This window comes from Brienomyrus brachyistius, chromosome 21 (genome assembly GCF_023856365.1).
Source record: "Brienomyrus brachyistius isolate T26 chromosome 21, BBRACH_0.4, whole genome shotgun sequence".
Taxonomy (NCBI): domain Eukaryota; kingdom Metazoa; phylum Chordata; class Actinopteri; order Osteoglossiformes; family Mormyridae; genus Brienomyrus; species Brienomyrus brachyistius.
The window spans coordinates 19,430,655-19,457,100 of record NC_064553.1 but is presented as its reverse complement, the minus strand read 5'-3'; the positions used below and the strand labels follow the sequence as shown (position 1 = coordinate 19,457,100).

At 40.6% G+C, this 26,446-nt stretch overlaps 1 protein-coding gene across 1 annotated transcript in view; it reads right to left on the bottom strand.

Annotated features, from left to right (window-relative positions):
- Nucleotides 1-11,869: 11,869 nt before the first annotated feature.
- The window catches only part of LOC125717163 (xenotropic and polytropic retrovirus receptor 1 homolog), a 72,317-nt gene continuing 57,740 nt past the window's right edge, over nucleotides 11,870-26,446 (bottom strand). Inside the window, exons 12-15 of the mRNA XM_048990150.1 lie at nucleotides 18,149-18,315; nucleotides 17,583-17,722; nucleotides 17,069-17,290; nucleotides 11,870-15,622 (exon numbers count right to left, since the gene is read on the bottom strand). Of these exons, the coding sequence (XP_048846107.1) occupies nucleotides 15,562-15,622; nucleotides 17,069-17,290; nucleotides 17,583-17,722; nucleotides 18,149-18,315 (590 nt within the window). The 3' untranslated portion in view covers nucleotides 11,870-15,561. The remainder of the gene's footprint in view (nucleotides 15,623-17,068; nucleotides 17,291-17,582; nucleotides 17,723-18,148; nucleotides 18,316-26,446) is intronic.

Below are 26,446 nucleotides of genomic sequence, written 5' to 3'. Positions count from 1 at the left end.
GTTGAAGAGGCGTGTCAACCAACACAGCCCCACAACATCAAGAGCATTTTGGAGATCCACAAAATATTCCTTCCACCGCCTAACTATATCCCAAGTTGAGGTCAACAGTTCTCCATGCTGACACCCTGCTTCCCCCTCCTGAGTTACCTGACAGTAACTGGAAGACAATGGATGGATGGATGCCAGAACCTTTCCAAGGCTGACCGAAAGTCCTTCTCCATAGCCTCACCAAACTCCTCACACACCTGAATTTTTGCCTCAGCAACCACCAGAGCTGCTTTCCACTTTGACTGCCAGTACCTGTCTGCTGCTTCCAGAGTTCCACCATCTAAACAAGCCCTTCAGGCCTCCTTCTTCAGCCTGATAGCTCCCTTCACCACTGATGTCCACCACCAGATTCGGGAATTGCTGCCACAACTGGCACCAATAATCTTACAGCCACAGCTCCACATTGCCGCCTCAGCAGTGGAGTCCCAGAACATGACCCACTCAGACTCCATGTCCCCTGACTCCCTTGGGAGAGAAGACAAGTTTTACTGGAGGCGTGAGTTGGAGATCTTCTGGACAGGGGCCTCCGCCAGACGCTCCCACACACCCGTGTTTCGGTCTACCAGGTCTATCTGGCATTTTTCCACTTATTTTTCCACAAGTTCTAGTATTTAAACTAATGTTGAAATAACCATTTGGCTGAACAGCATCCAGACCTGTTAGAATCTTATATACCTGGATCATGTCCCCCCTTAGTCTCCTTTGCTCGAGGCTAAACTGATTCAGCTCAGCGAACCTCTCCTCATAAGACATTCCTCTAAGACCAGGAATCATTCTCGTAGCCCTACGTTGCACCTTTTCTAAGGCAGCAATGTCTGTCTTAAGGTATGGTGATCAAACCTGCACACAATATTCTATGTGGGGTCTTACCAAGGAATCATATGATTGTAGCATCACTTCCCTTGTCTTAAACTCCACACACCTAGAGATTTAAACCAACATTCTATAGGCCTTTTTTATTGCTTCCCCACACTGGCGAGAATGGGACATGGAAGCATCAACATACAACACATGCCCTACAAATAACAGATCACCACTTGGATTATGATCAGGCAGGCTATTCTTCCCAATCACACCCTTCCAGGGTTCACTGTCCACGTGAGCATTAAAATCCCCCAGAAGAATAATAAAATCCCCAGAAGATTAATCTTCCAGGACCCCCTCCAAGGTCTCCAAGAAGGTTGGATGCTCCAAACTGGTGTTCGTAATGTTGTAAACAAGGAATAAAAATCATTAAATTAACCCTTGTTATAATAATTAAATATAGAAAATATTGAAAATATTAAAACAATTTAGTTGTATTTTGTTAGTTTTATTTTAAACAAGATGCCCCGGTTTATTTCATTACATTTAATAGTGGTAGGAACTAGTGAGCGGTATTTAGGAACATACATCAAAAACATTTTAAAAACCTTGGTAGAATAATGCCTTGGATATATTAATAAATGCAGGGGGTAAAACATTAATCGTGTTTGTTAACGGTGTATTTTAAACAGATGTGATATTTTCTAAAAAAATTTATGAAAATGTGTTCATCAAATTTTAGGCCGAAATTATATAGGGTAGCTTTTTTACTGAATATTGATGCACGCTATACCGTTACATGACAGTATAGATAGGCAGAGGGGGTGTTTTCTTATCACACGAGCAGTGGTGGGGCGTGTGTAGGAACGGACAACAGGCAATAATTTAGGCCACATTTAACTTTTTTGTTATAGTGATATTTTTAATTTAAATTTTAAATGAATGTGCTATAAATCATTTAGACAAGAAATGAGGAAGAGTCTAAACATGTGTTTCAGTCTCTATAATGGCTCGAAAAACAGCTGAGCCACTAATGCCGTAAACAAGGAATAAAAGCCATTAATTTAACCCTGGTTATAATAATTAAGTATAAAAAGGTTTAAGAAATAAAACAGTTTAACACTATTGCTTACTCATGTTGTTGATTTTTCTGTATGAAATGCTTAAAGACTGATTTTGTCCGTTTCACCCCAAGACACTGCCGATGATGAATTGTTGATTGCTGGGGCTGAAAAAATTGAAGAGGATCTAGCAGCGGAAACATCCTCAACTGACAGCATACAGGGTCCACTGGCTGTTCAACCAGAGTCAGCGTATCAGGGATATACGACACGAAGCATGCCACCGGGCCAAGGGGAATCTGCAAGTGGTGATCCAGCGACCATGCCTTATCGGGACCCCCGCAGATGACACAAGATTGGGATATTGACCCATTAACACCTTGGCAGTGGCCTGTTGTGAGTTCTTCAGCTGGGGCTGTTTCCCGGGATGAGCTGCTGAAGGGGCTCAAAGTAGCTTTTTTCCTGTTTCAGGATCAGATGTGTAATTTTTTGGTGGATTTGCCTGATCAGATCTAAAGAATAAGCATGGGCTTGTCTGAAAAACGGAGGCAGTTTAGTTTTGATGGGGCCAGGGAATCTATAAGGATGCATAAATAAATCACAGGGTCCAGATGGCATCTTACCTATAGTGTTAAAAGAGATGAGGGATATTATTTGCCGACCCTTAACTTTACTGTTTCAAAAATCCTTATCTGAAGGTGTGGTACCTTCTGATTGGAAGCACGCCTTCATAACGCCCATTTTCAAAAAAGGGGATAGAAGTAATTTGTCTAACTATAGGCCAATCAGTCTAACTTGTATAACTGGTAAAGTTATGGAGGCTATAATCAAAGAGAAAATGGTAGATTACCTGGACTCCAATAACATTTTGCAGGATAGCCAGCATGGATTTAGGAGAGGTAGATCCTGTTTAACAAATCTGTTGGAGTTTTTTGAGGAAGCTACTCAGGAAGTTGATGATAAGAAGGCCTATGATGTCATCTACTTAGATTTCCAAAAGGCTTTTGATGTTGTCCCCCACAAGAGGCTCCTACTTAAACTCAAAGCGACAGGTATTTTAGGTACCGTAGCGACCTGGATTGATAACTGGTTAACAGATAGGAAACAGCGAGTAGTTATAAGAGGCACAATGTCACAGTGGGCTTGCGTTCATAGTGGGGTACCGCAGGGTTCGATTTTAGGACCACTGTTGTTCCTAATTTACATAAATGATATGGATACCAATATATATAGTAAACTGGTGAAATTTGCAGATGACACCAAGGTCAGTGGTGTAGCAGATACTGAATTAGCGGCTCAGCAGCTACAGCGGGATCTTGATTTAATTAGTGACTGGGCCGATACCTGGCAGATGAAATTTAACGTCGATAAATGTAAGGTACTCCATCTAGGGAGCAGAAATATAAAGTACAGGTATTTCATGGGTGTCACTGAAATAAAGGTAGCTGATCATGAGAAAGACCTTGGTGTGTATGTTGATGCTTCCATATCCCATTCTCGCCAGTGTGGGGAAGCAATAAAAAAGGCCAATAGGATGTTGGGGTATATCTTCAGGTGTGTGGAGTTTAAGTCAAGGGAGGTAATGCTAAGATTATACAATTCCTTGGTGAGACCTCACCTAGAATATTGTGTGCAGGTTTGGTCACCATATCTTAAAAAGGACATTGTGGCCTTAGAAAAGGTGCAGCGCAGGGCCACAAAAATGATTCCTGGTCTTAGAGGAATGTCATATAAGGAACGGTTACTTGAGCTAAATCTGTTCAGTCTCAAGCAAAGGAGACTGAGGGGGGACATGATCCAGGTATATAAGATTCTAACAGGTTTGGATGCTGTTCAACCAAATAGTTACTTCAGCATTAGTTTAAATACATGAACTCGTGGCCATAGGTGGAAATTAGCGGGAGAACATTTCAAGCTGGATTTAAGGAAGCACTTCTTTACACAGCGTGTAGTCAGAGTATGGAATAGCCTTCCTGATAATGTAGTGCAAGCTGAATCCTTGGGTTCCTTTAAATCAGAGCTAGATAAGATTTTAACGACTCTGAGCTATTAGTTTAGTTCTCCCCAAGCGAGCTTGATGGGCCGAATGGCCTACTCTCGTTTGTATAGTTCTTATGTTCTTATATAAATGACGATGACGATGGTGAAATGCCGATGATCTGCTTCGGCTGATTGATGAACTGAATGACCAGCCACCGGCTGAAATTATCCCCTTCTTGCACGTCTTAATAAATAATAAATTTAAATGAGAACACTACTGATGAAATGGTAGATGCTATGGACTATGTTAATACGGGGTGGCTATAGGAAATGTAGATGGGTGGTCACCAAATGCACATATGGCGATGAATGTGGAAATGGCTGATGACTACATGGCTGTGCCTGATGCTAGGGGTGACAGCAGACTGGACACAGATGTTGAAATGCTTGATGCAGATGACGGACTGGCCATGCACTCTGAACTGCATCGGATGATTCCAGAACTATATGGCGAGCCGCTGGGTGAATTTAACCCCATCTTACAAGCCTTATTAAATGACTTAAATGATGACGGAGCTGGTGCGGTGGAGGTAGTTCTAGAAATTATGGACGTCGATAATGTGCGGCAACAACAAGGCCGGGGTGATGCTGATGATGCTGTTGGAGGTGTTAATGTAATACACCGACCACAGTTTAACAACACGGAAATAAGGAAGCACTTTCATTTTGACAAAAATGAGCATAATGACATAATAGACATCTACAGGTCTGTGATACAGACATTCAGAAATTTGGTGGACAGAGTGAACACTTTAGTGGGGCCGGGAGATATCATACAGGTTGAACTGCAGGGTGATTCAGTAACCAATAGCATAGCTATACATTTTCGAGGCGAGATCGATCTAAATGATCTGCTATCGATGGTAGGGAACCTCGCCGAGTAATGCAGAGGTTTTCAGCGATGAAATGCTGGAGCTGGTCGTACAGATTATTCTTAATTTAAATGGTGGTGCAGCCAAACGACAGAAATTAACAAAGCTTTTAAAGTCTGACAGTTTGCAAAAGAAGCTCAGGTGTCTTATTGTTTCTGAAAACTCTGACAATAATCTATGCTTTGCTAACTATGTAGTCCGCCTCTTAAACCCCGACATGGCACACGATTCTGCGGAGCTAGAAGCTAAGCGTTTGCAGGAATCAGATGTTCTATCTGTGACCAACAGGGTCTCATTCTCAAACATAGCAGAGTTTGAGCGAATGCTCCACAAGCACCACAGAGAGTACATATGTGAGGACTGTGCGTCTTTCTGTCGCTTCCGGTATTGCTTTGAGCAGCACAAAACTCTAAACAGCAACCAGACGGCAGTTTTTATGTTTTGTGTGATTCGGTCAAGTATTGCGACAAGTGTAACCGTCAGTACACCGTCACAAAAAAAAACGATTCAAAGGCTCATAAATGTAAACCTAATATGAGATGTATTTTTTGTAAAGAAGACTTGACACCTAAGTGCGAGCATCAGTGCTTTATCGAGTCAGTAGAACCTGAGAACTTGACAGAACGCTATGTGTTTCATGACTTTGAAAGCAGACAATACGAGGGGATGAACATGGCTAATTACATCTTCTGTATTGACTTTGAGGGTAATTGCTGGTCCGCTAAGGGGTATGGTTGTGTGGCTGCATTTTTTAAGTAGTACTGCAGCCGTAGATACAAAAGGTACACATTCATAGCGCACAATTCTAAAAGCTATGACAGTTACCTACTTATGAAATATTTAGTTGAAAATGGCGTCACCCCCCACATTATGTATCTTTGTCTAAAGTTTTAGTCAATGTATCTTTGGCTAAAGTCCTCGTCTGTCACACAGAGCAGTTTGCTGCCCTGTGTGACAGATGAGGACTTTAGCCAAAGATACATTGACTCACTTTGCTTTCAGCCCATGAAGCTGAGCGCATTCCCCGCCGCTTTGGGTTTTGAGAGCAAAAAGAAAGGCTATTTCCCACATTTTTGGAACACCATAGAAAATCAAAATTACATCGACCCCTACCTGCCACCTGAGGCATAAGATGTGCAAACCATGATGGAGAAGGAGAAGAGAGAGTTTATGCTGTGGTACGGTTCTGTTGTGGGCGAGGTGTTTGACTTTAGGAAAATGGCAGAGTACTGTAAAAATGATGTTGTCATCTTAAGAGAGGGCTGTCTCAGATTCAGGGATGAGATTATCAATGAATAAATGTACATGTTATTTGGGAACATGAGTGGGATAACCATAAAGCGTAAAATGCAGATGTACAGGCATTCTTGAGGGAATTTGACAAACGCATCGATCCTCGGGAGGCGCCTTGCAATTGTACTTTAAAGTAGAGGGCGACGAATGCATAGATTACTATGACTTCATGAGCCTTTACCCCTCGGTCAACAAGTTTAAGGAGCACCCGATAGGCCACCCCGTAATCATTTACCATGATTTTAACCATGTTTAAAATTTTATTTTGGTGTGATCAAAGCCAAGGTTTACCCACCAAGAGGTCTTTACCTACTGGTTCTGCCTTACAGGGCCAGTGGTAAATTCATGTTCACACTTTGCAGAACATGCTGTGAAGTTGAGAGCCAGGGGGTCTGCTGTCATACAGATGAGCAGAGGGCTCTGATTGGCACGCGGTGCTGTGTTGAAATCAACAAGGCTGTTGAAAAGGGCTACAAAATTGCCAAGCTCTACGAAGTCTGCCATTTCCTTGACAGAACAGACACACTCTTCACTGACTATAATAACACCCATTAAAAGGGAAAACAGGAGGCTTTGGGCTATCCCTCTGGGGTAAAGAGTACTGAGGATAAAGAAAAATATATTCAGACTTACTTTGCGAAGGAGGGCACTCGTTTGAACCCCGAAAACATCGGGGTGAACAAAGTGAAACACCAAATTGTTCTTAAACAGCCATTTGGGAAAGTTTGACCAGAGAATAAATCAGACAAGCACGATGATCATCAAAGATCCCGATGAGTTTCTCATGTTCATTTTTTCAAAGCTGGTCGATATGTCTCACTTTTCCTTTCTGAATGATAATGTGGCAATGATCCTATGGCGGAACATAATGGGGTACCCTAGCACGCTGTGGCACGTCAATGTTTTTATTGCAGCTTTCACTACACGTAACAAGAAAAAGGTTGAATATATGATGAGCAAAATGCTTGAAAACTCACTGCATGGAACCGGCGCGGGGAGTTTATTTTTAATGGTAAAACTATTGCGGGGTCCCATATGCTCGATTTGCTTAAAAACATTACCAACCCACATAATGTGACCGAGGCAAGAAGACCTGTGGGCAGGGTCGAGTTTCTACAGGGCTTGGCAAATATCAACATACCTGGCACCCTCATACCCAACCAAGATGTCTGCCGTCTCATAGAAGCGATCAAGAAGAAGAATCCCACCGAGGTGCCACGTGACAGTATTAGAGGTATTAGTCGTCTCCACGGACCCGTAGCAACCTGCGGAAATTTTTAAAACCAGACTGGCGTGATATTTTGTCGTTGTGGTTTCTATTTAACGCAAATACATGTCTTTTTACATGTCTTTTTCATAGCCTTCCAACACATCAACGTTTGCGTTATGGTAAATACATTTGTCACACGATTGATACATTTAAATTTAGAAACAAAATGAGAAATGGTGTCCTTCCTTCTCAGGTCATAGTTATAAAATGATAGAATTTTAGAAAAAGAAACGCCTCTACAGCGGTTAATTAAATAAAAAAGGCAAGGTTGGCCACACGGTACACTGAGATCGTCTTGAATCTGCTTTGTGTTGTAAACAAGCCGGTCGGAGTTCTTTGTCATAAAAGCTTTTACGGCTCTCGGAAAGCTGGGGTGATCTGGAGGATTTCCAAACGAGTCAAAAAACTCTGTGGTGGTGTCGTCACCGAAGTAAAGCGCTAACCAGTGCTCTCCCGGGGCCGTCCTCGGATGCGTATTGATGATAACGATTGCTGGTAATTTATCAAGCTTTACTTCCTCCAGCTCATCACAAGCTAACACCTCATAAAATGTCTTGCTGTCCACCGGTTTGTACTGAGGATATTCAATAGATCCAGGGTGTTCATAACTAGTAGTAATCGTACAAGACATTTCTCCTTTGGTTAATCTCGATTATGTTGTCAAAGCATGCATAAACTATCAGTGTCACAGTCCTGGCCAGCAGCTGACGGAACCTCGCGCATATTACCGCTCTTGACCAGGGAGAGATTTTGGTTGTATTCTTCATCCGGTGACAAGTAAAAGGCGTACAAAGTGTAACCGCTTATGTACTTGTTTCTGTCAATGGCGAAAGGCTCGTTTTTCAAGTGTCTCCCCGTGGCCAGAACCAAACTGAAATACTCATGGGCAACGTTTTCATCAAGAAACGGCGTTTTTGATTAGATGTGCCCAATACACTCTGATATATTTTTTAAGGAGAGGCTAATGCTAAATGGGGTTGATGTCAAAATTAAAATGGTTCGAAACAAAGAGGAGTTCATGAGCGAAGATGCTGAACAGTACTTGCTCAAAATAGCCATAGGTATGTTATACTACCTGGTGATGTAGCTTGGTGGACGAGCATTCTGACCCAGGTTACTAAGTGATACTGGTAATTAGTGAATCCCGTTTAAGTCTCACATTAACCAACTCACGGGGATTCCACAAATTTTGGAAAAAAACTGGAGGAACCAACCATTCAGCATAACAATTAGTTAATAATCATCATTAAATAATAATTAATTCAAATGTAATTAATTTCAGTACATATTGGTGGAGATATTAAAATTGACTTGAGCTAAATATTTCTACAACAGTTTAAATGGACTTCATATTCGTTCATTTACATTTTGCCCAGACTACTTAGAATCCGAGAAGTTACCCTAATAAGCCAGTAACCCCGCCAGGCCAGGGACGGATTACGGACCGGGCCAGCGGGGCCGCTGCCCAGGGGCCCTTGGGGTGCAGGGGGCCCGTGGGGCCCCTAGCCCAAAACAATTAGCAGCGCTTATCAATAATGTATTTTCGTTTGTCTATTTTAGAGGGCCTACATTCTTTGATCCTCTGCCTACAAGGGCCCCTGACCCTATAGGGAGGGCGTTTGGCTGCCAAGGGCCCTTGAATTGTGGTGGTTGTGGTGGTGGGGGGGGGTCGGTGCTTTCAGGGGGCCCCAGTGCAGTGTCTGCCAGTGTAGAGCCCAGCCCACCGGCTGCTGCCAATACACAGTCTGTGGCTGCTTCGCACAGGTTATGGAATGTTGCTAATATTCGGATCAAAGATTTTAGGGTGTTATTCTACTCTAGGAAGTTCTGCATGCAATACATTGTTTTAATGCTATTTTAATCCACGTTATTGTACCAAATACATTGCCGATTTTATCAGCAAAATAAGCTAGATCATATCGCTTAGTTGATTTTGTTTACCCATGCCAACGGTTGCTAAGGGAAGAAAAGCCACGCTTTTAAACAAGGGTATCGTTAATTTCAGCCCAATTGGTCAGTAATAGCAAATGTACACGGATTTGACAGAAAATGAAGCAATTTAAATGAAGAAAATAAAAGAATTATATGGGCGTGCGGTAGACGTTTCTAGTGGGCATTCCCAAGTTGAAATCATGGATATGTTTTTCTTATCGTGGCGCAACGTGTTTTTTTTTGTTTCAATCTGTATTATAGTATGCTTGCCCTCCTAAATCTATATGGCATAAAGTAAAAGAACGAAAAGTAATGTAATAAAAGTAGATCTACAATCGTAAATTTAAACTGATAAAGACTTCCATGAGCCGGGAAGAAGACAAAAGGATCACACAGCTAACGACAACATTAACTGCAGCTACGAAGTTTTAAGGTAGGACAATAGGTTCCATTTATCATCTGCCCGCCGTGGCTCTAGTTGGCAAGAAATTCACAGCACATATTATTTTGACCGCATCATATTTCTTGTTGGGTCTATTCGTTGCACCTTATACCATCGTCAGATTTATACATGTCAACTTGCATCTGGCAAGCTAACGCCCGGCCACCTCTCAACTACATGAGCGCACTTCTCCACAACATTCTGACAACCCACGTGTAAACCTGCTGTTTATCTAAGTTATTGGTTTATTAAATATGACACGGGTGGGTAGTATTTGTGATTTCGCTTACTTTACCATTTCATTCTGTTGGTGTCCTTGAATTTATTTGTTCCTGACCCTGCGCATGATATGACTGCCCCCTAGCTTCGAGGATGTAATTGTCTTCTTTGGGAAAGCTGCAAAGCAACAATTGCAGATTATAACAGGTATATGGCATTTTGGTTCACTTTTATAGACATTTCCATTTCTATTTCGAACTAGCACATTCTGGATAATTCAAACAAATAATGTTTGTTATGGTACGATCTGGTTGTGCTACGTTGCTACCTGTCTCTATAAACAGAGATGGGTAACCTGGTGCTAACATTAACGTGAGGTAATGGCATTAGGCTGTACTGATTATAATTTGAGATCCAATTTACTGTATCAACTTAAGCCACCTTCTTTTCACTTTTTCCGAGGTAAAAAACGGCAAAGATAGTTTTGTCAACATCATTCTGTTTTTACAACATGGTACGCGTACGCCGCACTAGTTTGGACCCACAAGTGGCATGATGACATAGCAACTAGCCATCCCAGACAATGCTGGCGTTTTTTTTTTTTTTTTTTTGAGGGGGGGGGGGGGGCCTCACGAACGTTTTGCCCAGGGGCCCACACAACCCATAATCCGTCTCTGCACCAGGCCCCAGGACAATGACCGTAAGCACATAGCAAAGTCAATGCAGGAGTGCTGAACGACATCTCCATGAATGTTCTAGTGTGGCTCAGCCAGAAGCTGGACTTGAACTCAGCTGAACATCTATGGAGAGACTTGATACTGGTTGTCCATTGAGAGTCTCCATCCAAAATAGCAGAGCTTGAGAAGCAGAAAATGGCAGAAAATCTCCAAATCTACGTCCGCAAAGCTTGTCGCATCATACCCAAGAATACTCAAGGCTGTAATTGCCACCAAAGATGCTCATACTAAGTACTTAGTAGAGGGTCTGAATACATAATTCATTGTGATGTTTCTTTTTTTATTTAAGAAATTTGCAGGTTTCTAAAATACTGTTTTTGCTTTATTATGGAGTATTGAGTGTAGATTGATGACAAAAATGATTTTAAACAATTTTGGCACAAGGCTGCAACATAAAATTTGAAAAATGTGAAAGGTTCCAAATACTTTCTGTATCCACTGTAAACAAGAAAATGATAAAAAATAAAAGTAAGACTCAGGGCTATCCCTTTATAAATCATGATTTATAAAAATCAACTATGACAGAGCCACTGAAAACCTTACAAAGAATACAAAACAGACCAACTGATAAATCATCATAGTACAGAACAACACATTGAACAACACTGTACAAGCTAAGATACAAAAAGCAGAATTTAGAACCAATCATTCCTTGGTCTTATGACACAGAATTTAGAGATTTAAAAGGTATAGAGCGTACGTTCCTTACTCAACATGGTAATTAAGACGATTAGAAGACTACAGCACTGAAACATCACACAGGCTGACACAGAACGAAATCATGGATTCACGAGAATTAAAATAACTGCCCCTGAAAAAATGTCCCCTCCACCCAAGTTCCACTGAATCTGGTATCTGACACTTTAACACACCAGAAATTTGCCTCTCAAGATACAAAATTTTATTTTTTACAGCGCATTGGAAATTTCTTCTGAAAAATGACACCACTTTAAAGAGCCACATACAGTATAGTAAGGAAAATGTGATGTGTGTTCATAATGTATGGTACACAAGCCATGCAGAGGAAAATAAAACACATTCTCTGTTAACCTGTCCAACTTCATTAGTCTTGTCTTGTTCTCAAAATTATATCACAAAATTAGCTTAATAGGAAGTGGAGAATTATAAAGAAAAAATGCCCAACACAGAAATAGTTTGATTGAAAAGTTTATAGTCAATATTTAACACAACTTACTATGAACAGGCCTGTGATTTAATTATGTATTCACATAATTAAAATATCTGAAGCACAAAAGTGACAATTGGCAAATACAAAAAAAGAGGAAAACTTTATTGGGAGCACAGGTGAGGTCAAGGTGCTTGAAGCAGTGCAGGATTGGGGGGGGGGGTTGACACCCAATTGTTTATTTAGGAAAAATGTAAAATAAATACCACCTCAAAAAGAAACAAAGTCAAGAGCCACAAGAGAAATATATCTCGCGGCAAACTGGCCTTTGGCGACAAAGCTAGTTAAGCCTCCTGAGGTATAGCAATTTTCTTCCAGAAGAAAAATTCCTGTAATACCTTGACACACAGTTTGAGTGAGCTGTGATGTCGGGTGACAGCACCGGCAGTGTGGATTCACTCAAGGCTTCCCGTTGTATTGTTAAGAGAAAGTTTAGTAACGATCAGGAACAACACAGACCCTGTGTTCATGGTATTGCAAAAACAATGTGAGTGCAAGACGGAGACTGAAAGGATATTGAAATTGACCCTGGAAAAGCAAGAGTTATTTTTTTATATAATTTCCCAGACAAAGAAAATGTGCTTAGATGTGTAAGAGCATGCATGATTTAGGGTTAGATGAAAAAAATCAGGTGGCTAACCAATCAGTAACCAATCAGTGTGAAAACTTAAAGAAGTTCACATTTAAAGGAGGTTATTCAACTGAAGCGATTGTCTTCTTCCATAGATCCAGGGTCCAGGACACTACAGAGATTATATAGGCATTATAAACTTAATTCTATGATTCTAGTAACAGCATGCAGGAAACAGAAATTTCTAAATGGAATGATTCACCTTCAGCTTCAGTATACAGGGAGGTGGTGACAAATAGGGACGGAGCAGAAAGGATTAAGATGCAGAAGGTCAGTGTTCAATTACAAAAGAGACTGAACAAATATGTATTAAGCTGTCATTGGGCCAGGTGATTTCAGGTACATCGTGGAGATCCACATTTCTATTACACTGCTCCATTCCAACAAGACCTCATTGGAACTTCATTGCTGAAACATTAAACGTGTGAATATATATATATATTTTTTATACAAAACTACATATTTAAAAACAAACATTAATTTGTGATGCAACTCAATTTCCAGGGAAAAAGATCATTTCTGCATTTTCCCTCCCCTGTCAAGGCCAATTCTGAAGATATGGGTCAGTTCTGAGTATTATAAATCAAATGAAATCAGTTAACATGAGGCAACTAAATCAATAAATATTGTACTTGCACTGAATTAAGATGCTAATGGCTAATGCTAACTGCTAATGTCTAGATGTAGTACAGCTTTTGGGACTATGCTAAAAAGAAACACAGTCCACTCCACAGAAATGTATAGATGCCAGAAACGTCAGATTCAGACATAATGGGCCTGAAAACTGTGTTCTGAAAACTGAAGGACAGAAATCACATTTCAAGAATGCTGCATTGTAGCATGCATGATGTACTAGGGCTTACTGTACTCAATATGTCTTCGGTTTACTTAATGACAAATCTCATATCTCTCTACTGTCATACATATGGTGTCAAATGTACCTGCCATTTTTGGTTTGTGCCTTTTTCATGTGCAGTGAATGAAGGCACATTATCAATCATTCATTGTTTAAATGACAAGGACCATGTAACACAATTAAGTCTACTCCAGCATTGTGTATGTAGCTTTGCATGCATGCTAATCACAGACATATTCACCACTAAAACATCAAACACCTAGATGCCGAGGATGAAAACACAAAACCTGTTACATTGAAAATGTAAAGAAATACCCGTTTACTGCCAGCAGTGCTCAAAAACAAGGTGTGTGGCCTCCAGAACTACAGAAACCACAGTTTACTCATAGAAATGTTTATTTTTATCATAGTAGTTTTCCTCCCCCATTTCCTAATGCAGGAACACAAAACAACCGGTGGCATAGAAAGGGCTTATGAAAATGGGTGGTCCAACCTCTGACAGCTGTGACTTATGATGTGAACAGGAACACCTTTGGTCAAACATTCTCCCCATAGGTGTTTAAAACACTTCCGGCATCTTAGGGAAAGACCACATATCAAACAGGAGTGTTAGTATCCCATGTTACTGTCATTAATATTATGACAGTTTTAATTTCTGTTAAACACAAAATCAAAAGAGAGGGACCTCCTCAACACTGAACATTACTGACTGAACTTGCACAATTATTCCTATAATTCGTTCCATGTCAAATACACAAACGTCCAGTCTGTGTGTGTGTGTGTGTGCACACACTTCCTATTCCATGGGCAAATTCACTACTACATAGATATACCACACTGCTATGTTATCATCAGAAAAAATAGTTAACATGCTAAACGAAGGAGCTAAAGTGGAAAGAAAACCTTCAAAGGATGAGGTTTCCAGATCACACTGGATGCTGAAAAAAATTGGCAAATGTGTTTAGAAAAATGCTTGGTCCTTGTACCTAAAATTGCAGAAAAATCCCAATTCTAACAATAGCATGCTGTATTTAACAGGGAGCAATGCCAGGGTGTGAAGTGAGAGAGAAAGACCTTAGGGGACAGACAGGACTGTCACTAGCAGTAACTTACAGAAATGGAACAGCAAGCACTACATGATTATACCAAACCAAGCATTTAACCTGTTTTAAGACTACAGATTATGTCCAATTAAAATCATGCATGTAATTTAAAATAATAGAAATGATCAGGGCGTATCACACCTCTCCCATTAGCTTATTATGTGGGTAATGTTACACCACAAATCCTGACTGATCCTGACTTAAACAGACCATTTTTTTCAAGAACATTTCCAACTACACAGAGACTTTTATTTCCCATTATTAAAAAAAAGAGGTAAGAGTACCTATCAGTTTTGCTGGAATGATATTTGGCCTTGAAAATTCTTTGGTTTCCATAGCTACTCTGTTCTTTGTGACTAGGGTTTGTATGAGTAGGGGACCAAGGTGCTGTTATAGTGGGATAACCATGAGGTGACGAAAGGGTTTCAAACACCTGCTTTTCATGGCAGAAGTCCTTGAACATTTTAACATCATTGCACATACATTCAAGCCATATTTTTTTCATAAATAGTGGAAAAACTTAAGTACAATGCAAAAATAACTCATTCACATATTCTGTGTATGTGTACATAGACAGGGCTGTATACCCAACTTAATACAAACACAAACAACCATAAAAGCAAGGTGGACTGGCTGATTCTCTAGTAATTGTCCAGTTTTGTTCTCCTTCATAGTATCGTTTGTGATTATCAATATTTCTCATTTTTGTTTGATCCTGATATATACAGAAATATCCGCAGTCATTTTTTTAAATTTATGCACCTACAAAACAGTTGGCAAAGGAAAATAAAAAGAAAAAATATATATAAACCAAAAATGGTATCTTTTAAAAATAAACAAAGAAAAGTAAAATCCCTGGAGTGCATCTATTAGGTATCTCTGTGTCTTGCATGTGTGGATCATTGAATAGAAATATCAGTAGGTCGATCATGTAGTTTGTCATGTGTAGATTATGGACACATGTGAGGGTTTATGTGAAGGTGCAGAGGCAGCTCTGTGACAGACTGATCAGAAGGGTGATTAAAGGATGCGGCCACTGGCGTTGGGCAGAGCAGCTGCTGCGGAGTTCAGGCACATGCCTCATCATCAGTGTCCTCTATTAACACCTTGATGTCCCGCACCTTTGACCTGTGGGAAAAGACAATTACTTCAGCTTCAATTCATAACAAAACACGCCAAAGGCAGCTTTTCACATCCCAGCTACCTCTAATACCGTAAGATAGGATCAGGAAGCATAAATGCATTTCAGGTTTAAATAGTGCATAAACTTTGCTGATTCAGTGCTAGGCTGTATAAAATGGGCAGAACTACGGGTTATAAAATTTTAGACAGAAATCAGATTTCCAAAGAAATGAAAATCATTCAATTTGATATTTCTGGCCGTAACCAATTGACATGGTGAATTTTGAAAATTCTGAATGGGTTTAAGAATTTCATAAGAATAATCATACTGTTGTTTCAAGTTGTACACCATTGAGAAAAAGTTTGTCAGACCTTTGTAATTATCTGAATTTCTGCATGTATGATTTAATAAACAGTAATAAATAAGAGAAAATAAACAGACAGTGTAAAGTACACTCTGCCAGTGCAAACATTGTGCTTTGACTTATACAATGTCTTTATTTGATAAGCATTTATTGGTATTATTGTTATTGTAGAAAAAGTATGTGAAAAGTATGCGAAACCTAATATTCACTAACTAGTGCCATAACCCCAACTAACTGCCATACCAAACTCTGTTTGTTCAGGTATATTTTTGGGATGTCTCACTGAGCAGCCCGCTACAAATCATACCATGACATTTCAATGGGACTGAGTTCAACACTCTTACTGGAGTACTGACTTAACAGTACTGACAGTTAATTGGCAGGTCTAGGGTTACCATATGTCTGGGTTTCCCTGGCCACGCCTTCTTTTTGGGCCCGTCTGGGTCAAAAATCGGGTGTAACGCTGCAACCCATATAACCTAGTGTTGCAAGCTACAGTGGAATACCAAGTGAAGGAAAAGGTAGCCACTCAGTATCATCACACAGTGTATGGAAGGCTTGTGGATGTTTCCTTTAAAAAATAAATGGATATGCACATCTCTATGTGTCACGCAGCTCACGAGTGATGTCAACTTGGGGAAACCATTGGCATTTTGATGCTTCATTTGTGTTTTCATGTGAATAGTGAATCACGTTGCTTGCTTGAAGTTTAACAAACTTTACCTCAGTGTTTTGTAACTTTTGCTGAAAAAAGCTTCACACAATATATGTGTAAACAATTGTGTGTAGATGGTAAAACGACAGTTAGCTAAGGTGTATATATGTATGGGTTTCTGCGGACAAGAATTTTAATTTTACAGGGTGGTTAGGGTAAACTCATTATATTAAAACACAAACTTTTTTCTCACACACAACAAAGGTTGTTTTCAAGTACTGAACATTAATGGATCCCATAACTGAAATGCTAACATTCTGTTAAGAGGTCAGTATCCTAACCAATAAGCCCAGATTAATTAGCTAGTAGGAAATAGAAGAAATGCACATGTAATATATATATAAAATAATAGTACATATCAGAAGGTCTTACTGAGAAGCCAGGCGGGGACGTCGTAGTGACACACTGTAGCTACGTTTCCAGCTCTTCTTCCCTTGCCGGTTACGCACACCATCCTCTTGGTCCATCATCTGCTCCAGCAGGGTCTGGTCGTCAGCATTTAGAGGCGCTACTGAGATGTCTCGCACGGCACGGAACTCACCACAGTTGTTAAGATGCTCGTTCTCTAACCGGAAGAAGTTCCACACAAAGCGCCTTTTGGGCACAGAAGAGCAAAGTTGTGATGGAAAATAAGAAATAAAGACACTGGAGGAAGAGAAATAAGCGGAAGCACAATGTTTGCACTGTCAAGGTGTTACTTCACACTCTACTCTGATGAATCAGTCTACCTGTTCATTTTTTCCAGACTATTCCAGTCTACTTGTACTCACTGTAAGGTGCCTTGGGTTCTTGAAATGTTAAATTTAAATTAAATGCATTATTATTATGATTATTAAAAGTAATGCAGTATCTAAACAAATTTGGCTGCTACATGTGTCCATCATACCTGAAAACCTCCAGTGGCGCCAGTACAGTGGATAAGATGTCAGAAGCGGATGGAAAAATGTTCAAAGTGGTGAGGGAAATCTGAATGGTCCAGGCAAAACGGAGAATGACATCTTCCACTATGGCACAGTAGTAGTAGGCCTACGCACATCCACAGCAGTAGAGAGAAGAGAGAGAACAACACAGAAAAACATTAGAAAACACCATTTAAAAATAAAACTTATGGTGTTTTTTGGTAAAGATGTAAAATGGACTGTGATGAGAGTTTTAAGGCCTAGAAATATGTCACAGTAGACCTGCTAATGACTGTTTGCTATCAAACTTCATTTATTTACTTACACTTTTATCCAAATTGACACACAACTGAGAAAGCAGTTTCAGTCTTTGTCCCATTGTAACTCTGCCGACCCTGGGATTTCAACTGCTAACTTTGAGTCACATGGCGAGGCCCCCACTCAGCCCCCTGTACCCTGTACCCTGACACTGCTGATAACTATCAGACTGTGTAAAACTACAAGCTGTGTTGCACCAGTATAAAGAAATTCTTCTGCTGTGCTATCCTCTTACTTTCTGTGGGTAGACAATCTCCTCCCTCAGGAATGTGTTTTCACCGGCGCTGCGATCAAACAGCCCCCAGTCCATCTTCAGGTCCCAAACCAGGGTGTAACAGGAGTTGATCGCCGAGAAGACGATCAGCAGGTAGAAGAACACATCGGTGTCCGTGTGCTGATTGACTGAGACAGAGATGAATAAATGTTTAAATAATTCAACCGATCAAAAGGCATAACAATCATTGTAACTGAAATTATAGTATAGGTTGAGGTGTTGTGCGTTTTTCTACAGAAATGGAAATTCAACTGATGCTACTATTATCAACATTGAAAGACCTCAGCATACTCACTTAAATGGACAAGGCATGACCTAGACAGAACCTGCTCCTAACCTTCATGAACCAGCCTCACACATGCACGCCTCAGGTAAGTGCTATTAGACAAAAACCACAGAGCGAGCTCCAAAGGATCTTCAAGCTGTCTAACTTTGCTGTACTTAAATGCAAGTAAAAGTAACATTGTAAGACTAGAAACAACAGCACTGTATTCCCTGGACAGTGCTGCTTTTGGTCCGCCCATCTAATCTGTACTCCTCACACACTCACCAACTTAGACAATTTCCAGAAGTACTGGATGGATAACCTAGAAATTTGAAAGTTAATAAATTGTGATTTTACCTGAATGCTCCAAGTTCTGGTTGTGACATGTTGGTCTGACAGTATGATTATATTATTCATTTATTGCACCTTACACTGCAGAATCTTTCCCCAACAGTTAGGTGGTTACTTCTATTCCTTTGTGCATATTGTGTATGTCCATGTTTGAAAACCTCATTTATAATACTTTTTTTTTTATATATGTTTAAATGTTTATATCCTTTGTATTTCTCGTTTGCAATATGACCAGAATCGTATATGACATAAGGTTGAGAACTGTAAGAGATACAGTAATGGCATATATGGTCTTTTCCATCCATCCATTTTCCAAACTACTTATCCTACTGGGTCGCAGGGGGTCCGGAGCCTATCCCAGAAGCAATGGGCACGAAGCAGGGAACAACCCAGGATGGGGGGCCAGCCCATCGCAGAGCACACTCACACACCATTCACTCACACATGCACACCTACGGGCAATTTAGCAACTCCAATTAGCCTCAGCATGTCTTTGGACTGTGGGGGGAAACTGGAGTACCCGGAGGAAACCCCACGACGACATGGGGAGAACATGCAAACTCCGCACACATGTGACCCAGGTGGAGACTTGAACCTGGGACCTAGAGGTGTGAGGTAACAGTGTTAACCACTGCACCAGCATGCCGCCCCGCCTTCCATTCATTTCTATGGGAAAAACCCTAATCCCAATCACGACACCCTTAACCTCTACCCATCCCTAACCTTAACCATAACCCAAATACAAGACTTTTGGCATTTTAACTTTATTGATTGCATTCACAGTTTCTATATAACTGAGGTTATCCAAATGGGGACCTCAAAAGATGTCCCCAAAAGTATGTAAATTTCAGGTTTTACTACACTTTGGGGACCATTCCTCTAATGTGACCTATGCAAACCCACAGAAACACACACACACACACACACTTAAAATTAGGGCTGGTAAATTTATTGTGTTAACATATTGCTTTAATTATAAAAACTTATACTACGGGACCGTTGAATGCTTGAATCTGATTGGCTGACGAACGTTATGAGGTGTGCAATTATTTTCAGGGAAACGCACGGCGAACGTAGTTCCAGGCAGCTCTCTTGACCGCATTACAGTTCCATATCACTTCACATAGTTAACTGTAATAACGGAAAATAGCATACAGTACCTATACAGCACACAGGACTAACAAAAACAACATGACAGACGATTTTCCGAAAGTAAATTTTAATATTTACGGTGAATATGAAACTTTCAACAACTGTGCTGCAGCAGTATTAGTTAGCCTAGTGAACCAACTTAAAGGCTACACATGACATTTCTCACTAGCGAGGTAAGAACAGTGCTGCATCTTAAAGCAGACTTACAGTTGAGAGACGGTGCTTCAGAACACTTGAGGGACACACAGAGGTAGCCTAATTCATACAAGCTCTCTCTCTCTCTCTCTGTTTCTCTTTCTCTGTGTCTCTGTCTCTCTCGCTCTCTTTCTAATAACTTCATTATTAACTGCATTAGTCTGATATCAACGGCTCAAGCCTCCATTGCCAGCTTTACAATGACGTTTTGGAACTAGCAAAAGAGTCGTTGGATGAGATAAGAACATAAGAACATAAGAACTATACAAACGAGAGGAGGCCATTCGGCCCGTCAAGCTCGCTTGGGGAGAACTAAACTAATAGCTCAGAGTCGTTAAAATCTTATCTAGCTCTGATTTAAAGGAACCCAAGGATTCAGCTTGCACTACATTATCAGGAAGGCTATTCCATACTCTGACTACACGCTGCGTAAAGAAGTGCTTCCTTAAATCCAGCTTGAAATGTTCTCCCGCTAATTTCCACCTATGGCCACGAGTTCGTGTATTTAAACTAATGCTGAAGTAACTATTTGGTTGAACAGCATCCAAACCTGTTAGAATCTTATATACCTGGATCATGTCCCCCCTCAATCTCCTTTGCTTGAGACTGAACAGATTTAGCTCAAGTAACCGTTCCTCGTATGACATTCCTCTAAGACCAGGAATCATTTTTGTGGCCCTACGCTGCACCTTTTCTAAGGCCACAATGTCCTTTTTAAGATATGGTGACCAAACCTGCACACAATATTCTAGGTGAGGTCTCACCAAGGAATTGTATAATCTTAGCATTACCTCCCTTGACTTAAACTCCACACACCTGGAGATATACCCCAACATCCTATTGGCCTTTTTTATTGCTTCCCCACACTGGCGAGAATGGGACATGGAAGCATCAACATACACACCAAGGTCTTTCTCATGATCAGCTACCTTTATTTCAGTGACACCCATGAAATACCTGTACTTTATATTTCTGCTCCCTAGATGGAGTACCTTACATTTATCGACGTTAAATTTCATCTGCCAGATGCGGAAGAAATAATCCTACTCACAATAGTGATTTAAGTAGAAAAACCGGACGAATCCCTTGAAATATATCATCTGATCGATGTCTTGAGGTGTGGCAACCGTAGTATAAGCGGAATAATTGACTCCGGACCGTTGAATTATTAGAAAAATAATGCACACCCGAGGTGTAAAGGCCACTCCGCTTCGCGGCCCGTCGTCAATTATACCTTACATAACACATTATTATTTAATTGATAGCGTTAACGCATGCAGTATCATTACCCAAATGAGATGAAAGTATGATGACTGATTTTAATAGAAACTTATAGCTTCCTGGTTATAAACCATGGTAAGTTTAGGTTGTGAGGTTGCACAGTATCCTAGAATGGAGAGCTAAAATGTTCACATGGAACCTGAGGTTACTGGATTTAGATTTTTAATTAAAAAAATTGCCAGAAGGAGGCATAGAATAAAAATATTGTAATGTGCAATAATTTCATTATCTTATTGAAAACTTAAAATTTTTCATATTATAAAGTGTACTATCAATGGTTGTCAGACTTCTGTTTTTAGAGATATTTGGCAAATCTAAATCTAAAACTGCCTCACTGCAAGCATGATTATCAAATAACTGACACTACAGTTAGAAACATGGGACCTGTGTATCCTACATGCTTTTGTCATCAGATGCACACAGCTAGACCCCCACATGATAACAGACAGCGATCCAGGAACTGAAGGTGACAGTATCTATCAAGTTATGCACCATCAAAACAAAATAACTGACATAACGTGTCTCTTATCCAAAAGAGACATTAGTGCGTTTACTGAACATCCGCTTACACACAAGTCTCTGAAACCTTTTTATAATGCTATTGACAGCAAAATACAGAATGACAAAGACAAGCTCTTCTTTCTGGAGCAGGACACCAGTGGAGAGTCACAAACTCTGGTAAGAAGCTGTTAACACATGAGACTTTAAGGCTGGTTCATATTTCTCCGCATGTGTACTAATGGACATGACCACTTGAATGTTTATGATACATTTGATGTCATTGTACACCTCAGTGGAAGAACGCCTGCTGCACTCCAAATTTGCGTATGCGCAGCTCTGGGCACACTGCATAACATCGATTCACTAGTGTTCACTTTACTAGCATGGATGCTTCTGACGAGGGTTGGGGTACTTTGCAAAACCTACAGACTATTTACAAGGTAAATAACCTGTTACATACATGTAAATGGGTGTGCATGTGAGTGTAGACTTGTCTCGAATTGAAAATCTCACACCAGTCAGCTGACCAAAGTTGGCAATCTGGTGAGCAGGCTCTCAATTTGTAAAATAAAGAGAAATGGACACAAACTTCACTGCTGTGGTACGTATGCAGGGAATGTCAGAATAATAATTTATATTACCATTAAGAAAAATATAAATTCAACATGTTGTGTGCATGTGCAAAGTACGAGGGGCGTTCAATAATTTATCTACCTGGGTATGAAAGAAAGGAGCAAGCATGTTGAAACAAGTCTGGGCATGTTGTCACATGTCTTACGGTTACTCATGCACAGTTGTGGCTCAGTGGCAGTCTAACATTTCAAGAGACAGGATGTCCAAAGAGTCCTCATACGAATTAAGTAAGAAAATGCTAGATTTGGAGCAATGATCAGTGATAAAGTTTCTCACAAAAGAAGAGAAAAAGCCAAAGGAGATATGTGAACTCATGATTGCAGTTTATGGTGAGTCTGCCCCATCATCCTACCAAGTAAAATTTTGGAGCAAGCAGTTTCAGTGGGGTAGAGAGTCCATTGAAGATGACCCTCACACTGGACGGCCAGTGGAAACATCTTCCACAGAAATGTGCGTGAAAGTTGAGGATTTAATTTTGTTAGACAGATGACTTAAGGTTCCCCGAATAGCTGATGGAATGGGCATCTCAGCAGGTACAGTTTGGAAAATAATTCATGAAACGTTGGGCATGTCAAAGGTCATTGCAAGATGGGCTCCAAGAATGCTGATGCCATGTCTGAAGGCCACAAGGCTTCAGTGCTCTCAGGAGAACTTGGAGATGTCCCATGAAGACCAAGTGAATTATTTTCATCGTTTGGTGACTGGAGATGAGACTTGGGTCTATCACAGAGATGAGTCCAAAATGGAGTCAATGAAGTGGAAGCACAAGTCATCCCCCACCCCAAAAAGGTTCAAGGCAGAAACATCTGCAGGCAAAGTCATGGCAGCTGTCTTCTGGGATATTGAAGGACTTTTGCTTCTGGAGTTCATGCCACATAAGACAACCATAACTGGAGAGAGTTATGAGAACACAATGATCACTTTTTGGGACTTAATCAAGGCAAAAAGACAAAGAAAACTTACAGCAGGTGTGCAGCTTCTTCATGACAATGCGCCGGATCACATGTCACATCAATCACAGGCTGCCATCCAAAAACGTGGGTTCCAGAGAAGCCAGACTACTACTCCATCAACATTACAGTGGTGAGTTGAAAATAGCATCAGTTTATATTGAGAGGGTTATGATGTGGCCACAGATAAAGCCAGAAGATGCTAAGGGCTTGAATGTTTATGCACTTCTTCATTGGTTGCCAAAACACCACACTGGATGTCCACTACATAGAGGAAATAGACAACCCCACAAATATGAATGCCATACCTTCCAAACTGCCTTAAAAGTTGAAAGAAAATGTGGAGACCTGTGGCATTTGAAATGCAGGAGACAAGGAACAAGGGCAAGGTTTGCAGACCTAGTTAATTATACAGAGCGACAAGTTAAGGTTGCGGCAGACTCTTTGCTTGGCAACCTTCAGGAAGCCAGCACACCTGCCAGTGAAAAGGAAGAGGGTGTTTCTACCTAGTCTGCAAAAAAAAGAACTGCAAAAGGCAGTATTGTTTCAAGTATTGTCCCAGAAAATAGACAGATTTGCAGTCAAACAAAAGTGGCAAGACTGAATCTTTGCATCTTAGGAGGCATGTGCGTTCTGTGAAAAGCAGCACATGCTTGAATACTGTGAGAACATCAAGAAGCAGATGCACAAGAATAAGACAGAATTTTTGAAATATAAAGGTCTCTGCTTTGGTTGTCTTACACATGGTCACTTAAGTAAGGATTGCATGAGAAGATTGAATGAATATACCTCACATGTCAAACATCCAAGCATTTTGCACATGCATGAGAAAGAAAATGTATCAGCAATCCATCTAAGAATCAGACCACCAATGCTGTAGGATTAATAGGACAGGAGACATGCAAATAATAGTGGCAGAATCAGAGATTGTGTTTTGTCCATTGTTCCTGTAAGGTGTAAGTCTAACAGAGATACACAGACAGTGGAAACATTTACCTTTAGGTAGTTCAACATTTTTATTCAACATTTTCAGAAAGCCATGAGAATGCTAAACCTTAGAGGTAGCAAGATGGAGATTTTGCTCTGTACTGTGGTTCAGGAAAGGCCTCTGTATAGTTATATCCTGTCAGTCCTAGAAGTCAGTGGACTTGGAGAGGAAAATTACACCAACCTGCCTTCAACATTTACACAGGCAGAAATTTTTGCCAAGCAGCAGAATATTCCACAGCAGAGAGATCTGCAGAAATGGACTTACCTTGAACAGGTACACCTTCCATGTATGAAGGTAGAGATCGGCCTGCTGATAGGTGCCAGTGCTCACAAGGCAACAGAACCACGGCAAGTTATCAACAACCAATGTGATGGTCCAAATGTGGTCAGATTAGCTATTGGATGGATAGTAAATGGTCTCATCAGGAGAGAGAATGAACTTCAGTACACCGGGAAAGGATTGCAAAGTTTCACCACAAACAGCATATCTGTACCAAGCACTGAAGAGTTGTGAACTCAGCATTTTAATTCTGACTTCTCAGAGCACAGCTGTGAAGATAAAACAGAGCTGTCACAGGAGCATCGGAAGTTCATGCATCTGTGAAACAGTCTGTTCAGCTCATTGATGGATATTGTATCAGCCAATAAAGATACCCAACAATCGCAGTGTAGCAGAGCAGCGAGCCATCAATCTCAAAAAGAAACTCCTTATAAATCCAGAGTTCTAGATGGACTACAAGGCTTTCATGCAGGACTTTATAGCAAAGAGCTAAGCAGTAAGGGTGCCTATGGGAAGTCTTAAAGGCAAGGATGGAGAGGTATGGTACATCCCACATCAGAGTTGTCTTTGACTGCACTGCAACATATCAGGGAGTTTCACTGAACAATCAGTTAATCCAGGACCAAGATCTTCCAAACAGCTTGGTGGGAGTACTGACCAGGTTTACAAGCCTGCTATGATGATGGCTGGTAAAAGTAATGTTTTAGCAAGTTATGGTACGAGCCAGGGACTCTGACTTCCTGTGTTTCCTCTAGTGGCTTAATGGAGGCTTGAAGGAAGTGGAATACAGAATGACTGAACGCATCTATGGAGCTACTTCCTCCCCAAGCTGTTTTTGTTTTGCCTTGAGATAGACAATAGAAAGTGGAAGAGATGAAGCAACGGCTGAGGCTGCAAAAACATTTCAGAGAAATTTCTACCTGGAAGAGCAAGCAGTACTGCTTTCAGTCTCTGAGATCCTTATGCTTAATGGGTAGATTTCACTTGACAAAGTCGGTCAACAAACAGCAGAAGTTCTCACATCCATTATAGCCAATGAGAGAGCCACAGAGGTGAAGGACTTAGGCTTGAACATAGACAATGCCAACAGAAAGTATCTTAGGGGTCCAGTGCTACACAATCAGATACCTTCAGTTTTAGAGCAAATGTCCTATAAAGACCTACTACAAGAGAGAATACTTTGTCTATGATCCTCTGGGCTTGCTCTTGGCTGGTTTTACGGCTGCTGCAGTGATTGCACATGAAAGACATGCTCCACTTTCTTGGTGTTAAGAGAAAGGAATGTGAAGCAGTTGTTGCTCAGACAGAATCAGAGGCATCGAAACAGAATAAAAATGTACAGGAATTAAAAATGAAACAGACAATCAGTGGATAGGAGACCTTTATCTTTACAGGAACTGGAGAATTCAGAATTGGTGCTTGCAGGTTATAGTCAAAGGGAGATGTATCCAGGTGAGCTGGTCTAACTGCAAAGTAAAGGTTCCCAAGTAAAGAAGTAAATTAAGGCTATTCTGCAAAATGGAGTAATCAGAATGGCTGATTTGATGGCCAACAGAATGGACAACTTGAATCAGCAAAGATAGACCCAAGAACCCTTGCCATTGCTACAAGAGTAACATAAATGGCATCCCCTAAATGGCATCCTTCCCTGATTCAAGAGG